We start from the raw sequence: 17,947 nt of genomic DNA, 5'->3' as shown, positions 1-17,947 counted from the left end.
GACCTGCAACGTGATTGGCTGCCGGAAATAAGAGCGACGGGAGTATAGATGGCAATTTCTTTCTTCTAGACACTCGAAATGTTGAATTAGAAGCAGAAGATACACATAAGTAAAAGTTCTCTATTAACTTATTCGTGCTGTCATAATGTCTTGTTTTGTTGCATAAATCTTCATCTAGCTTTTTATTATCTGATGTGTCATGTAGGGTAGAGTAGCGTAAATCGCACCACTTCCTAAATGGCACCACTGCTCGTTTAAAACAAGTTACTGTAGTAGTGTGGTATCTAGTGGTATTGTTGCAATCTACCATATGAACTTCCACCATGTCACTTGATTTCTGCCACTTCTTTGTGTCAGCAGCGTGGTGATAGTGTATCTAATATAATCGCTCAGGTGGATGTATATTTAGCTAAGATCTTGTAACTAAATAACGGATTTGTATGCAAAGGAATCCATAATCTTAAGATGTTATTGGTTTAAAGAAATATTAAAGAACATTTAACTTAGTAGGATTTTCGAACATGTGGTGATTATAGGCTATAATGAAGGAAATAATAAGTTATGGCGTAGTTTCTCAATTCGCACCACTTTGTAGGTGCCTAATTCGCACCGGTGCGATATGAGCCTCACAAAAGAAGGCCCCAAAAATTTTAACTGAACGAGGAATGCATCAGGTGAGTGCAATATCAAGTGGTGAAAAGGGCGTTAATACAACAAGTGTGTGTGTGTTGTACAAGCGCACCAGGTATTTTGTCCCACCCATGATAATTTTTAAACGTCAAACAGTGCATCCTACATTATCAGCTGGTGCTCCTCGAGGATCGTTATTTGTTTGCTCTGAGTCAGGTTACATCAACAGTGAACAATTTGTTGAATAGTCAAACATTTTTTCACTCAAACCTGCCATAGAAAAAAGTGCTGCTTCTGTATGTCCACCTATACGATCCATTCCAAAAATTTAGAAGCTAGATTATCTCGGGAAAATGGTGTGTTCCTGTTTCAGCTTTCTCGTCATAATACTCACAGGCTCAGCCTTTAGATATTTCTATCTTCAAATCATTTCAGACAGCTATATCATGAAGCAGTTCTTAGACGGCTTCGAGACAATCGCGGAGAAAAGGTGACGCAGTTTACAGTCTGAACTGCCTGGTGAAGCACATGGCAAATGTGTAACAAAAAAAACGCATTCAGGAAGTTTAAATGTTAGGTAATTTATGCTCTATTATTAAATACTGTTCAATATTAAAAGCTTTCCTTCATCCTGTTCCCTGCAGATAAAGAGGTGCGATTTAAGAAACCACAAGTGCTATTTAGGAAACTAGTTGCCTAAATGGCACCACTTATAAGTGTTTCAAAAATGTCTTTCTAATTAAAAAATATTAAATCAAATTCAAGGATTCCTCTTTACATGAAAGGTAAACGTTCTGGGAATGTATCTCTGTAAAGGAATGCAGAAAATAAAAATTGTATTGTTCAATAAAAATTATAAATGCTAAAGTGGTGCGATATAGGCAACCTTACCCTATGTATGTGTGTAGATATACGCTGGTATGCATGTTCCAAAGACAGTGGTGTGGTGAGTGGGGCTTAGCGAATCACGTGGCACTTAGTTATGCATACTTAGAAACCTTTCAACTTTAATCCCTCTTTGGTCAGTGTTAATAGAATTCCACAGTCTGTTATGACCGTTGAAGTCATGCATCGAAATAAAAAGATTTGGTTATCGTTTTATTTTAATTTGAATCTTCATTTACGTAAAAATCCATAGGATCAGGTTAATAAATGCTACGGAGATGTACTATTTCTAAACATACAGCATTGCGACGGCTCCTAGTTCTGTGCGAAATTAAATTTAAGAGTATAATATGCTTTTCCTATTGATAGGTTTGACTACTTCCAGTAGCATGTCATATATCTTTCGATGTTTAATATAAGTGATGTAATGTCAAAAAGAGAACATTAAATAACTAATGAAGTTGCTTTCATATGAATACATTACACTAGGATTGCTTTCGTGAGGGGGATTTTCAAAAATATACGTTATATCCAAAAACAATTCAGATTCCATTACAAGATTTTGTCGATATCAGAGTAGAAACGATATTTTTAATTTAAATTTTTAATTTAATTTATTTAATAATAACATATACATAAAAACGTTACATTAAAATACCCCGAAAGAGCAAAGCTCGTGTTCGGGGACAGTTCCGTTACATAGATATACATACTTTGTAGACAAAATACTTAAGAAAAAGCTCACATAAAGATGATAATAAAATTAGTAAATAATAATGCTAATAATAACTGAGTGAAAAAAGACGATGTTGAGATTGATGGATTAATATTAAATTATTATTAGTAGTATAATTAGTGCAGGTCATGTTGATATAGTAACCAAGATAAGATAGAAAACATATAAGTTACTTAGGATAGAAATAAACTTGTTTTACAATACATGGTACATAATATATATACAGGGAAGTCTGTCATATAATTTTTTTAATTCTGGATCTGAAAATTTAATTGCTTAAAGTAGTCAATTCTGGATGAAATTTTATTATGGAATTATATAGACGTGGACCATAATTTGTACTGTGTAGTAAAGCAGCAGATGTGAAATATTTAGGTTCAACTAATTTAAGAATTTCATTTCGTCTTGTATTATGGGCATGTGGCTGAGCTACAAATTGAAACTTATGTTTTGGATAATTCGTAAATTATTGTCGTAAGCTTCAGTTGTGTCATTGTTTTTATCGGCAAGTAGCTGGAAACAGTTTAATTTCTATCTGGTTCTTCTGTTTGCATACTTTGTTCAGTAGGTCTAGTTTGAATATACCGGTAGTTTTTTTAAAATAGCTTGAAAATTCATTCAAATCAGTGGCGTAGTGTAACAGCAGGTAACTATATTAAATACAGTTTCTATAGGCCTATTTGCGATTAATTTTTTTTTAATTCTGTGTTATTAATAACGAGTCTAAGTCAGGATAGAAGAAGAAATGTTAAAAGGAAGTGAAATTGGGAGAGGAGTACGTCAAGGATGTCCTTTATCACCTATCCTCTTCAACATCTACTTCGAGAATTTAGTGAACAACTGTTTTCAGAACATGAAACGAGTGATAGATAGTATGAGGAAAAAAGAATAAAATGCATAATATTTGCTGATGATATGGTGTTGTTAGCAGAAGAGGAGATGATACTAAGAGATACGCTACTGCAGGTAAATGACACCTGTGAGCAGTATGGAATGAAGATAAATGCAAACAAGACGAAGACCATGGTAATAGGAAGAAAAATAAAGAATTTAAACTTGAGATGAGGCAGTAGAGCAAGTGGACAGCTTCAAACACTTGGGGTGTAATAAGCGATAACATGAGCTGCTGCCAGGAAGTCAAAATGAGGATAGCAATGGCCAACGAATATTTTAATAGAAAAAGGAGCATCTCTGCGGAATTCTGAAAAAATAACTAAGGAAGAAACTAGTGAAGTGTTTTTATGGAGTGTGGCATTGTATAGAGCAGAAACATGGACATTACGACGAAGTGAAGAGAAGCGAACAGAAGCATTTGAAATGTGGATGTGGAGAAGAATGGAACGTGTGAAGTGGACAGACAGAATAAGAAATGAAGGCGTGTTGGAAAGAGTGGATGAAGAAAGAATGATGCTATAACTGATGAGGAAGAGGAAAAGAAATTGGTTGGGTCAGTGGCTGAGAAGAAACTGCCTACTGAAGGATGCACTGGAAGGAATGGTGAACGGGAGAAGAGTTCGGGGCAGAAGAAGGTATCAGATGAAAGATGACATTAAGATATATGGATCATATGAGGAGACAAAGAGGAAGGCGGAAAATAGAAAGATTGGAGAAATCTGTGTTTGCAGTGAAAGACCTGCCCTTGAGCAGAATGCTATGAATGAATGAATGATTATTTGTTAATTGAGGAAAGGGACAAACATATGCCAATTATTATTATAGACTGTTACTTTATATACTTTTACTCTCTCTTTTATTGAGGCTGCAGTTTTGTGTAAATAAGTTTATGCTCGACCATGCCGAAATGTAGTAATTATACACCTGGTAGCAGCCCTTTAATGGACCTCATTAAAGTACACCTATTCATTAAAGTTCAGGTGTTCCACCAATCAGAAAACACCATTGTAGCAATATGAAAGCTCAAGTATCGATTATTCTCGGATATGCAATCGAAAGACAACTAGCGAAACGTCACGGAGGCTGGAAATCCAATACTGTCGCAGAAGGTTATGTTCTGTTATTATAATAATTAGCGTTAATTGTAAATAATATTCAAATAAATTCAATTTGTCGTCTCGTTTTTCAATGTCTAAATCAGTTTCAAGGTTATATCAAGATTAATGTTTATTTTACTCTCTAGATTGTATCAAGGTCAATGACATCTGTTTCTCGGAAAAAATCAATACTTTCGCGTCTGCGCACAGCTCACAATTTACGAGGTATTGCACAAGGTCAGTTCCGCTCACCAGTCAGAAAAGAATAACATGAATACTTATGAATAATTTCAAGTTAGAAATATGGTCGAGCATAAAAAGTCGTATGAAACTTGCCTATAATGGTAATTAAGACGCTCGTTTGAAAATTATGAAACTCGCTTGTGCTCATTTCATAAACATACTCGCGTCTTAATTACTACCATTATAGGCTCGTTGCATAATGTACTATTGCGTCATTTAAATCACAGTGGCTTTATTGAGAAGAACCACAACACTTACAGAATCAATCACGTTGTGCAGTTCGTTGTAGGGATTTGACATTTGTGCCCTTCTTGTGACACTATCTATCAAAGAGTACAGGTAACAAAAATTGCGTGTTGTGCTCTATCAACACGGAGTTTCACACCCTAAGGGCACTATGTCTCCCACTGGCTTGGCTTTTCGAAGACCTGCACCTGGTCATTGCACATAGGATTTCTTTGACCCATTGTCCACACTATGCAGGGTGAACCGAAAGTAAGGTAATTAATTTCAGGGGGTTATTCTTTGAGATTTTTAAAATAACAATTTTAATACAATTTTGCTCGTTTTCGCTTCCTATCCGAGAAAAAAATGTTTTATATTAAACATTTTCGTAAAGCCATTGATTTAATTCCCAATATGCTCAGTCAATTTAAGAGAGCAATGTATTATGGCAGTGAATAATTGAAAGAATTTTAGTTTTGTCTTTTAAATGTACAGAAATTTGAGACGAACAAATGTACCATTTTAAAATTTATTTTCAGAACGAAACGTTACATATTTTGTTCAGATCAAATTTCTGCACATTTAGACAAAACTAAAATTCTTTCAATCATTCATTATCATAATATAGTTTTGTCTTAAATTGACTGAGTTTATTAGGAATTACACCATGGCTTCTCCAAAACACGCTATGAAATGTTTCATACAAAATAATTTTTATCTCGAAAAAGAGGCAAAAACGAGCATAATTTTATTGAACGTTTTTGTTTGAAATATCTCAAAGAATAACCTCCTCAAACTAATGACATAAAGATATCATTTTCCACAATGTTCTTCACGCCAGGCTACTCATAAAAATTCTGGCAGTCAATTCTCTTGATACAAACGTTCAACATAATTAAGTCAGTGACATTATGTGACTTCAATGTAATATTCCAAAACATGGCACATAATTATCTTCAATCTTATGTTAACCAATGTCCATTTGTCAGACGCTTAAATTTTATGATATAAGACACAATTTCACATGTCAAGTCTACAAAAATTACATTCTGATATCCTTAGTCTTTATTTATTTAGGACGTTTTTAATAAGTTATTTCCAGATATACTGTACTCGTAATTGATATAATATGTTTTTAATAAGTTTGTATTTTAACTTATGAACACCGTATCAACAATCTAAATTCACGACTTAAGGTGCAATTTTCGTGTCATGTGTACAATCTAACTTCATGTTATCTGCCAGTATGTTCACGCAAACATATGACCTGATGATACTTTATGATACTCGACATGCGAGCGAAAACGTTTGGTCGAACCTGAAGTACAATAAAATTCTATGATTGATAAGTTATCAACAGATCCTTCATTAAACGGTCCAATTAAATTGTCATATGTTATAATATTTTGGTATTTTGTAATTAAATAAGTTGATATGTAATTAATTAAGATGATATGTAATTTAGTTGATATGTAAATAAATTAAGGTGACATGTAATTACTTAAATTGGTAATAGTTGGGTGAAATAGAGTACTTAGAAGTTAGGTTTACTTTTGCTTAATGTAGGCGTTATTATAGAATAGTTTTTATTTATAGTCCTAGGTTTATTGCATCTATTTATTTATAATTAGAAATGAAATTTAGGTTTATTTTATTTATTTATTTATTTGCTTATTTATTTATTTATTTATTTATTTATTTATTTATTTATTTATTTATTTATTTATTTATTTATTTATTTATTTATTTATTTATTTATTTATTTATTTATTTATTGTATAACTGTAATGGTATTATTGTAATTATATATCACTGCCACCGGGCGTATACCCAATTGTAGTGTTAATACGTACATACATACATACATACATACATACATACATACATACATACATACATACATACATACATACATACATACATACATACATACATACATACATACATTACATACATACATAGAACATTTTCATAAAAGTTTTATTTTTTTTTTTTTTTTATATTTTGTAAGATTTTCCTCCTCTCCCTTAATATTTCTATAACTACCACTAAACGGAGCTTTCTATACATTCTAAGGAGACAATAGTGATGTTTTACAGGAAACAATTAAAAAACTCAAGCCACCAAGTCCACTAACATTCTGAGATTCCGAACGACAAATGAAATTTCCAGATGACCCACCTACAAATATTCCCGAAATTCCGCGAGAAGATAACGTCATTTTTGTGCCATTACAGGAACTTTTGTTCATCAACATGTTCAATATATAATCTTCAGAAATATTATGAACAATGTGTGGCACGTGATGGTACACATTTTGAACACATGTTGTACCAACGCAATTAAATAACATTTCAGTGTCGTTTGCTTTGCCGTACTGTCTCTAGAAAAAATACGTACTAATGTAAGGTACTGTACAGTACTACATGTTTCTTCCGCAGTAAAAAAAAAAGCAGAATACAGTCGGATAATCCACTGATCGGTTAATAGGGTGACGGATAATCGGGGCTCTATTGTATATTGTATTTCTAAACTAATTCCCTTAAAAAGAGACGCTTGATGACGTCGGATATTTGCAACCTTACTTTGGATAATCACGTCAATGGGGAGCGTGATGACCCTTGTGTTCTCTGTGTGATGTCTCCGGGCCTAAAAACCGCCTTATAATCACTCATCTCATCTGTGCCTATTGGAGTTAGTAAGCATAATGGACATGGAGATGGATTTTCGTCCGCCCCTCTCACACTTCCAGTGTATGCACAAAGACAGCCAAGTTGTAATGCAGGTATTGTGTGCCTAGGTCTGCTGAGGGCGCTCCTGATGCTGCACCTGGTGCCGGCGGCCTGCAGCCCGGGGAAGATGGGGCCATCGTGGGGGGCCCACGCACGCCGCAGCAGATCGCTGCTCAGAAGAGATTACAACAGACGCAGGCACAAGTGGACGAGGTCAAGTCTCTTGGTCTTGCAGACCTCTAATAAACACGACAAAGAAATAGGAACGAGTCAGAACATTTGCTGCGGTCAATGCAATGATTCCCAACGTAGGATAACTGGGGTGTCAAAAGATAATGAGCGGTACTGTGTTTCATGGCCACGTGCGTCGACTTCGGTTAGTGTAACCACCGGTTAAAATTGCCACCTAACCCCACAGCTTGCACCAGTAAAATTTTTGGAAATATTCAACATTTTTGTCCTCCATTACTGTATCTTGTACAAAAATGAAAATTCGTATGTGTAAAATCCTGTCCTGCTATATATATTTTTTTTTACGATTAAAAATCTGTCTGTCTGTCTGTCTGTCTGTCTGTCTGTCTGTCTGTCTGTCTGTCTGTCTGTCTGTCTGTCTGTCTATCTATCTATCTATCTATCTATCTATCTATCTATCTATCTATCTATCTATCTATCTATCTATCTATCTATCTATCTATCTATCTATCTATCTATCTATCTATCTATCTATCTATCTATCTATTTCAAAATTCAAAACGGTGGCAGTTTACTGTGCAGTGATGAAACGTTTCCCTCATAACTCATAAACTTGTTAACTTTTTCATGTTCTCTCTCTTTTATTTTATTGCTCATACTCGTGTTTACACTATCATGCTCTTTCAACTACATTCCTTAATAAATAATATATATTTTTATTTTGTGTTAGAAGAAAATACTGATATTTGACCATTTTTAAAAATGAATTTATTTTTTATCAGACAATCTATCAAAGGTAGAGAAGTGATCTTGCATTATATTGTAGATAATACATGCATAAATACACACAAAAAATTTCATCACAGAATGTTGGACAGTTTTTGAGTTATATTGGAAACGCTTTATCACTGCACAGTGAACTGAATTTTGTAAAAAAAAATGTAAATATTTTTTTTTAATTGCAAAAATATTTTTTCATATAGCAGAAGGACAAGGTTTTACGCATACTAATTTTCACTATTGTACAAGATACAGTAATGAAGGAAAAAAAATGTTGAATATTTCCAAAATTTTACTGCTGTAAGCTGTACCTAACCCCTTAACTATTTTTATAATGCATTGACCTCGGTTAGGACTTAAACAGCAGGTTAACCACGGTAATCTCCAACTGACCATATTTGAGCGGTTGAAGGAGATTACCAGTGATTAGCAGGCCTAGTAAAACAAAATGACTGCCAGATCTACAGCTGATTATTTATTTGGAAGAAGATTAGTATTGTACACTGACGTTCAAAGATATTCGATCTACAATTTTATGATCGTGTAAGCGAACTTTCCAACCACGGGATAAGCCAGAACCAAAGATATAAACAAATTTGACAAACTTTGAAAGAGTTCCGCTAGTTCTCAATAAGTGGCATCATTATTGGGATCGTTAAAAAAAAGTGTCAGAAAAAATGAAATGATTATATAGATTAAGCATAAATTATTCTCATAAATTGTCAGCCTGTGTAGCGTAGTCGGTATAGCGCTGGCCTTCTGTGCTCGAGGTTGCGAGTTCGATCCCGGCTCAGGTCGGTGGCATTTAAGTGTGATGCCCAGTAGATTTACTGGCATGTAAAAAATATCCTGGGGGACAAAATTCCGGCATACCGGCGACGCTGATATAATCTCGGCAGTTTCGAGCGTCGTTAAATAAACCATAATTTTTCTCGCAATTGACAATATCAGCCGTTTCCAGCTAAACCCAGTGTTGTTTTACAATCAGTAGAGTGGGATTAATAATTGAATATTGTAATACGGGTATATGCGATTGGCAACAATGACTATTATCTTCGCCATCTATTCATAGAAATAATAACTAAAGAATCCACATTTACACCAACAAATTATCGATCATTATCGATTAGTAGAGTCAGATGCAAGGTCAGTAAATACTGAAAGTATAAATACTTCTACTATATTTATCACTGTTAGTTTTGTCTCCACACAATCAGTATTTTGTATCGGTATTCCTCTATCCAAGGCCAATAAACAAACTTCCTCCTATGCATTAAAGTGGCTTTGATTCTATAAACACAGTAAACATAGACGAAGCTTATGTTCATATCTTCCTATTATAGAAGTTACTAAATAAAGCGAGTTAAAGGAAGTGGTTGATATAAAAATAATTCGGTATAAGTTACTTTAATCAATATTATAAATTAAGCAAAGCTCACTGACACACATGAATTCAAAAACTGTTTCCGAGTACGTTAAGGTACATTTTTTTCATATTATAATAACAAATAATTTATAACCAAATCAATTTCGGAAAGTAAAAAGACTAGCTGTTACTGTTCGATTGGTAGGATACTTCAAGATTAAAAGTTTTAATTTACATATTTGAAGTTTTCGATTTATTTAAGTCATTTCTGAAATTATTTCCTTCAACATCTATGAAAACGTCAAACGTTCTCAAAACTTCCTTTGCTTTCCCATTTGTAAAATTGCATTTGTCTTTTTTTCAAATATCTATTCTTTGTCTCTTACATTCCACCATTCGGGCAACTACAGTATGTATTTATTTATTTACTTACTTATATACTTATTTATTTATTTACTTACTTATATACTTATTTATTTACTTACTTATATACTTATTTATTTATTTACTTACTTATATACTTATTTATTTAGTTATTTATTATATACTTATTTATTTATTTACTTATATACTATCTATCTATCTATCTATCTATCTATCTATCTATCTATCTATCTATCTATCTATCTATCTATCTATCTATCTATCTATCTATCTATCTATCTATCTATCTATCTATCTATCTATCTATCTATCTATCTATCTATCTATCTATCTATCTATCTATCTATCTATCTATCTATCTATCTATCTATCTATCTATCTATCTATCTATCTATCTATCTATCTATCTATCTATCTATCTATCTATCTATCTATCTATCTATCTATCTATCTATCTATCTATCTATCTATCTATCTATCTATCTATCTATCTATCTATCTATCTATCTATCTATCTATCTATCTATCTATCTATCTATCTATCTATCTATCTATCTATCTATCTATCTATCTATCTATCTATCTATCTATCTATCTATCTATCTATCTATCTATCTATCTATCTATCTATCTATCTATCTATCTATCTATCTATCTATCTATCTATCTATCTATCTATCTATCTATCTATCTATCTATCTATCTATCTATCTATCTATCTATCTATCTATCTATCTATCTATCTATCTATCTATCTATCTATCTATCTATCTATCTATCTATCTATCTATCTATCTATCTATCTATCTATCTATCTATCTATCTATCTATCTATCTATCTATCTATCTATCTATCTATCTATCTATCTATCTATCTATCTATCTATCTATCTATCTATCTATCTATCTATCTATCTATCTATCTATCTATCTATCTATCTATCTATCTATCTATCTATCTATCTATCTATCTATCTATCTATCTATCTATCTATCTATCTATCTATCTATCTATCTATCTATCTATCTATCTATCTATCTACCTACCTACCTATTTTATTTATTTTGCTAGTAATTGTAACATAAAATATAAATAAACAGAAAAAAACTTTAGTTCACCTCTGAAAGAGTAGAACTCGTGCTCAGGGGCGGAATCCTGAATTCAAATTAGGAAGTATATAATACAATTTGTCTTATGTCTATTACGCAATACGAATATATAAATTTAATAGACAAATCTTTTTAAAGTTTCGGATCCAATTCACTCCCGTGTTCAATTTATTCTGTCTTAGTACATAGCAACAAAATACAACCAACGCGTGCCTCACATGATCGATATTGTCATTTAATTATATCACAAATATCGATGAGCGATGTCCGAATTTCTCGTAAGATATTAGCGTGAATTTGTCGTGCTAAGCCACCCATCTGGCTTATATGCAGTCGATATTTCTGCCTTTATTCAAACTACTTTCATTGTTAGACCTGTCCTAGCGTACAAAGTGGTAAGTGACTAAGGGGCCTTAGCATCATAAACTAGAAAAGCTGGGAGAGCAGCTCTTACAGAAGTACAAAATTGCAATCATAGACAAATAACACAGAGTTTAAATTGTGATCCATAGCTCAGCGATATTTTACATGAATATGTTAAACAATTTCGTTTTACTTAAATGTTTGTTCCGATCTTTTCTTCCTGTAAGCATGTTATATTTGCTGAACTTTACAGTTAGCCTGTAGCACTAGGAATGAAATTTCAAATAATTTTAAGTGATGTATTGACTAAAGTTAAGTTGTAGATGTTGCAACTTACGAAATAAAACTGTCCTATGTTGTAGAAGTATATGTGAAAATTAATTAAAATTATTTGCTTTGAATACATAAGAGGAGAAAATTGCAATTATAAATCATATTTGAGATAATAACTGAAATTACTATCATATCCTAACTTTACATATTCCTAAGCATTAGGACAACAAACAAGTTGAGTTTTCAGAAATATGCAGAATTCCCAAAGATTTCACTTTTCATACTTACATCAAGGCATTCAGATTTCATGATAAGTTAATAAAAAAATAATAAATATTAAACTCTATTTATTCTAGTGAGTGCCAAAAAATTCTCTTCAACTAACAAGCAAACATTCTGATGGGGGCAGATAAAAAAGTTATTTTTTTTCTTCCACCATATTAATAATGTCAAAAGAAGTGCTTATACAAATTTTGGTCACTCGACCCCAATTACGAGGCCGTCCAAAAAATAACTTTCCCTGGGGCAGTTCACAGAAAAAAAAGAGCACAATTGCATGGAAATGTTTATTGAAATAGATACGGCAATTGTTGCGCTATTTGTCAGCATATCCCCACTGGAATTGAGACATTTATCATAACATGGGATCAATTTTTATATCCTTGTGTTGTAGAAGTCAGCTGCCTGGGATCGGAACCAGTGTTTGACAGCCGTCTGCACCTCTCTGTCGACCCCATGATATGACAAATGTCTCAATTCCGGTGGAGAATATGTTGAAAAATAGCTCAACAATTCCTGTGTCTGTTCCAATAAAACTTTCCAATGAAATTGTATTTTCCTTCTCTTAACGGCCCCTGGAGAACTTACTTTTATTGCCCTCGTAATCGCGGTCGAGTGGCCAAAATTTGTACAAGCACTTCTTTGACATTATTAACATGATGGAAGAAAAAAAATTAACTTTTTTTATCTGCACCCATTAAAATGTTTGCTTGTAAGAAGTAATTTACAATGGATTTCACTTCTGCAATATCATATAACAGCGACGAACTTAATAGAATAGGCCTACATATAGCGAATTATAAAATTTTGCATTGTAACAACAGCAATAAATAATACTTATTGGTTTATGACTTGCCACAGGTAGTGGATATTATGAAGACCAATGTAGAGAAGGTACTGGAAAGAGATCAAAAGCTGTCAGAACTGGATGATCGAGCAGGTGAGTTTCTGTCATATTTTTAAAACACAACTTTCAACTATTGTCTATATTTCACTATCTGCTTCAGAATAATTCAACTATGAAACAACAGACTTGTTTTAAAAATTATATTGCTGAAAATGTTTTAAGTTATTAATGAAATTTATAAAAACCAAAAACTTACATTCAGAATAAATTGCAATTAATTCATTCATTCATTCATTTATTTATTTCATTTATTTATTTATTTTATTGCTATTAAGTTTGAAATGAATACAAGTTAATACAATGAAAGATAAAGTAGCCCACTCCTGAATGATTAAGACTCGTGCTTAGGAGGGGATTCCAATGCAGACAAAAATAAAATTAAAATTGAGAGTGAATACAGATTAAAAAGTGTTTAATATGTTTAAACCCAAACTATAAATCCAATACAATTTTTATATTTTTTTATTAATTTGGAGAAGATTCGTAGTTAAAATAATATTAGAATAAAATTTGTTTAATAATCTGGGTCTTTGACTCATGCTATGATAAAAAGCTGCATTGGTTTTACATATTTTGGGTTCAGAAAAACGCAGAGAATTCATATTTTTAGTTCTATATTTATGTATATACCTTTCAGAGTTATTAAGATTTTTGTGAAAATATTTTAATAAAATATAATAATAAATTTGTTTGATGTTGAAAACTTTGAAATATATAAACAACAATGAGGGCGGCAATGAACCTCCGGGTTCCTTAAAAGCCAGTAAGTAAGTAAGTAAGTAAGTAAGTAAGTAAGTAAGTAAGTAAGAGTGCATGTTGCTATCTGTTTGTTACAGACGCCTTGCAACAGGGAGCATCACAATTTGAACAGCAAGCTGGCAAACTCAAGAGGAAGTTCTGGCTGCAGAACCTTAAGGTGCAGTAAAACATATTATCTATAGAGCTATATAATAGTTATAGTTATGTGTTTTACAATATTGTTTTTTCATCGATTAGAGAAACCAACACAACAAATCATGCTATCTTTAACCATTGCGACTGTCCGAAAAATAGCCAAAATCAATTTAATGCTCTCAACATTTTTATAACAAACGTGTTTTTCAAAATTATCTTTGTGTATAGAACAGATTGAATTGGATATTACAAAGGAATATGGCAAACAAATAACAAAGGAAATTCAATTGAGATTCCACAACATAATAAAAAAACAGTCTCTTATATGGCAGCGAATGTTGGACATTGCGTCAAAAAATAGAATAAATGCCTCACAAATGAAATTTATATGATTCTTGTCAGGTGTCACACAGAAGTATCATATAAAAAGCGAACATTTCAGGAAACATTGGAAAACAAAAGAGATGATAGACGAAGTACATAAATACCAACAGAAATATAAATAGCATGTTCTTAGGATGTCACAATACCGCCTACCTTTTAAGATTTCATGTAGACCAGAGGTCTCCAAAAAGCGCATCGTATTTCGTGCTCTCGATGCAGCCCGCCGAACACAGTGTGCTGTAGAGAAGGGGGAGAGACTCGTACCTCAACAGATGGTAGCGATCAGTGGGGGATCGCGGCAACGGTCTGCTTATGTTTACAAATAATAACATCAAAAGAATAAGAAATATCATATGTTTGTATATTATTTTGACATACTATGAAGCTGGACGCCGTCTGTTGCTATTGACACAAGCCATTGCAAATTCAACCTCTTCTGTTCTATGGTGTCTTTCAGTGCCTAGAAAAGATCTTCTCAACTTGTATTTTGTAATTACATCTAGAAGACATTCAGACACAGTAAAATGTTCATTAACTCCTTGGATGAAAATGGCTAGGTGAGCTTTGTCATTTCTATCTGTGCTTTCGTCCAGTGCAAGTGAGTAAGCTACAAACTGGTTAATTGTGGTTTCGACTTCAGATTAAATTACATTTACAATCTTGAAATTTCTTCTCTGAACTGTAATTGGAAACGATTTAATTTTCTCAAACTTTGACTTTGTTCTGGACACGATATTTTAGTAACGTCCTGCATGCACGATTTTACAAATGATGCTTCTGTAAAGGGCTTCATTGACTTTCCAATATTCCAAGCTAGAACATAGCTAGCAAGAAGCTTTTATTGTTTAAGACTGAGGACACGTGTGTGATTTGTGTTTGTATTTTCTTATTTTATATTTATCAAAATATTTGTAGACCTACGCACTTCACCTAAAATTAAACGAAAAACTATATGTTTGTCATGCGGAACTGAGTGTAAACGTTTTGTAATACACTGATTATTATGTATAACCAACAATTAAACAGATAGCCCCAAAATAAATTTTTTTCACATGTCCCACATACCTGTACTTGTATGATATTCTTTGTGAAGAGTCGAGTATTGTCGTCGCATGTTGAATTTTAACACACCCTTAAGAATTTTCGAACAAATTAAGCATTTCACATTCTCCCCACTAACTAAAAAAAAGTCTCTTCCTATTCATCCTTGAATGTACTAAGTCCATGATTAGAAGACATTGTGAAACGATGGAACACTCCGACCAACACAATGATACTGGCAGTCCGCCACTGCTCCTCGTTTACGCATAAACATTGAATACAGTACAGGTGGGGATAGGTGAGGCGGAGCGGCTCATTACGTACTGGCTTCGGTTCCGTTCAGGGGCTTACTCGCGAGTACGCTTTTGGAGACGTCTGATGTAGACTATACTCCCCGAGGTCGTAGAAACTTAAGACGACCACTCCGCAGATGGACCAATATCTATGTTTTCGTCTTAAGCCAGAGAATATATTATAAATTGATGTACGTTTCCTTCCCTGGCAGGATTCGAACCACGAAAGTCTTAATTACCAGTCTATCGTGCTCTGGAGTGAACAAGGCTCTGAAATAGCTACAAGAGTCGGTCCGGTTTTATTTTGTCACGACTGTACATCACATGCTACAAAGCAAGAAAAAGACCTAGAAGGACCCGCCCACAGCCTTGATCAATCCATCATCTGTAGGAGACCTGGGAACCTAAACGCCTACAGGGACATTGCTTTTGAATGTAATTTCTTCAGGATCCTCACCGGCATCCTGACAAAGAGATTAACAACCAACATAGACCGCGGATATTGGAACAACAGTTCGGGTTCAGAAGGGGAGGTCAACTCTATATTGGTTCAATAGCAAATATCTTTTTCTCTCTCTATCTACCGGCAATGTTTACGTTGCCTGCCAGACATTATGGAATGAAGTATAGATACTGCTCACACGTGGACTAACACAAGGTTTTTACTATATTGCTCTAATTGAAGACTGGACATAGAAAGACTGTAGGTTCCAAAGAGACAAACCGTAGAAAACAGGGCTTTCTTGTACAACTAGAAATGTAACATCATACATTTTACACATCTATGAGAGAACCTAGGCTCTAAATAAAATTACAGTGGGACTTAACATTTTTCTCAGTGGATTCTCACGGACATTGACTTTTTTAAAGTAAGTTTCAAAGATATTGGCACTTACAGTTTTTTTTTTATATTCCGTCCTCATTTGTCAAAGAAAGAGAATTGATTTGGAAAAGAAAACTCTAGTAATATTGCATTGTTATCGTATATTCTATTTACGGTCATAGTGCCATCATGGGAGGCAGTATCAAAAAGAACTGCAAACTTCCCGCAAAAGTCCTCAATATTACTTCTTACAGTTCGGTCAATGACATTTTTGGTAAACTATCAGTTTCAAGCTATCAGATATGTAGGCCTATACAGGGTGGAAATGAAATAGCCTTCCAGATTGAAAGGGACGATAAGGGTAAACTGAAATAAATAGAAAACCTATATTACGTTTTGTGACTAATGCACGGTTAATTAGAAAAATATGTGTGAAGTCTCAGCAGTCCGGCAACATCGTCGCTAACACACTCTTCTCCTGATACAGATGTAAGAGATCAACGAAATCGGTGTGTCTCGCTAGATGAGCTGTTCTCTAGCTTTATGTTGCAACCAACTCCCATCGATCAGTGGCTTTAAATTAGAGGTTTTTAAAATTAAATTTACACGAAAACCGACCATACTATTGAAATACGCCTGAGAATAAATTATTCCTTATTAGTTTTCCTATCGATATGGACAAAAATCACGATCCTACTCGCAGTACCAAATAAGGGGTTGTTAAACATTTGAGAAAAACATTTGTTTCTGAAAAAGCTATTAACTTTCCATAAATCATCATAATCATAATTTTTTGTTACATACAACATGAGCTATTCGCTTTGAAAATCTGCAAGACTATTTCACTTCCACCCTGTATAATTAAAGAAGTGTTTTCAAATTGAATAGTGAAGTTGTTTTTCTGTGACATCTTTTCATCTTAAAACGTCAATTTTCACTTTTGCATGCAGTCTTAACGCTTGTAGCTTTGGGAGAAAGTGTAATAGGGTTCACTAAAACCAAACATTTTTTTAGTCTTACTGAAAAATGTCTGCTGTGAGCAAGTGTGTCAGTTGTTCCGAATACTTTAGACGTAAGCTACCTAATTTTGACGGGTGTATGTTTTATTTGTGTTCCAGATGATGATCATCATGGGAGTTATTGGTCTGGTAATATTAGCCATCATTGTAGGTGAGTGAGAAGCATCTTCTTGACGTAATGAACCGCTATGAGTGATGCAAGTTTCACAATTCTACTGCACACGTTTATTCAATTCAAAGTGGATGATAAGTCACTGCAAACACCTGGACACATGTCAGACGTAACAGACTGGTCAGTGCAGTTCTGCTTCACTTTCTGCAGATATTAGGTGTTTTGTGCCCAGTACACACACTTCACGAATTACTTGCACCATTCATTCAATAACAGTATTTAATA

The 17,947-nt window shown here is 33.5% G+C and overlaps 1 protein-coding gene across 2 annotated transcripts in view; it reads left to right on the top strand.

Annotated features, from left to right (window-relative positions):
* Window positions 1-17,947, top strand: part of nSyb (neuronal Synaptobrevin) — a 106,604-nt gene that overhangs the window by 33,378 nt on the left and 55,279 nt on the right. For both annotated transcript variants that reach the window (XR_011333925.1, XM_069835199.1), the window contains exons 2-5: window positions 7,511-7,655; window positions 13,051-13,129; window positions 13,933-14,012; window positions 17,650-17,701. Coding sequence is in view for 1 of the 2 variants with exons in the window: in XM_069835199.1 (XP_069691300.1) it covers window positions 7,511-7,655; window positions 13,051-13,129; window positions 13,933-14,012; window positions 17,650-17,701 (356 nt within the window). In the remaining variant the exon portion in view is untranslated. The remainder of the gene's footprint in view (window positions 1-7,510; window positions 7,656-13,050; window positions 13,130-13,932; window positions 14,013-17,649; window positions 17,702-17,947) is intronic.

This window comes from Periplaneta americana, chromosome 1, assembly GCF_040183065.1.
Source record: "Periplaneta americana isolate PAMFEO1 chromosome 1, P.americana_PAMFEO1_priV1, whole genome shotgun sequence".
In the NCBI taxonomy this organism is placed as follows: Eukaryota; Metazoa; Arthropoda; class Insecta; order Blattodea; family Blattidae; genus Periplaneta; species Periplaneta americana.
Note: the sequence above shows the minus strand (reverse complement) of the source record. Positions and strands in the feature narration are given on the sequence as shown.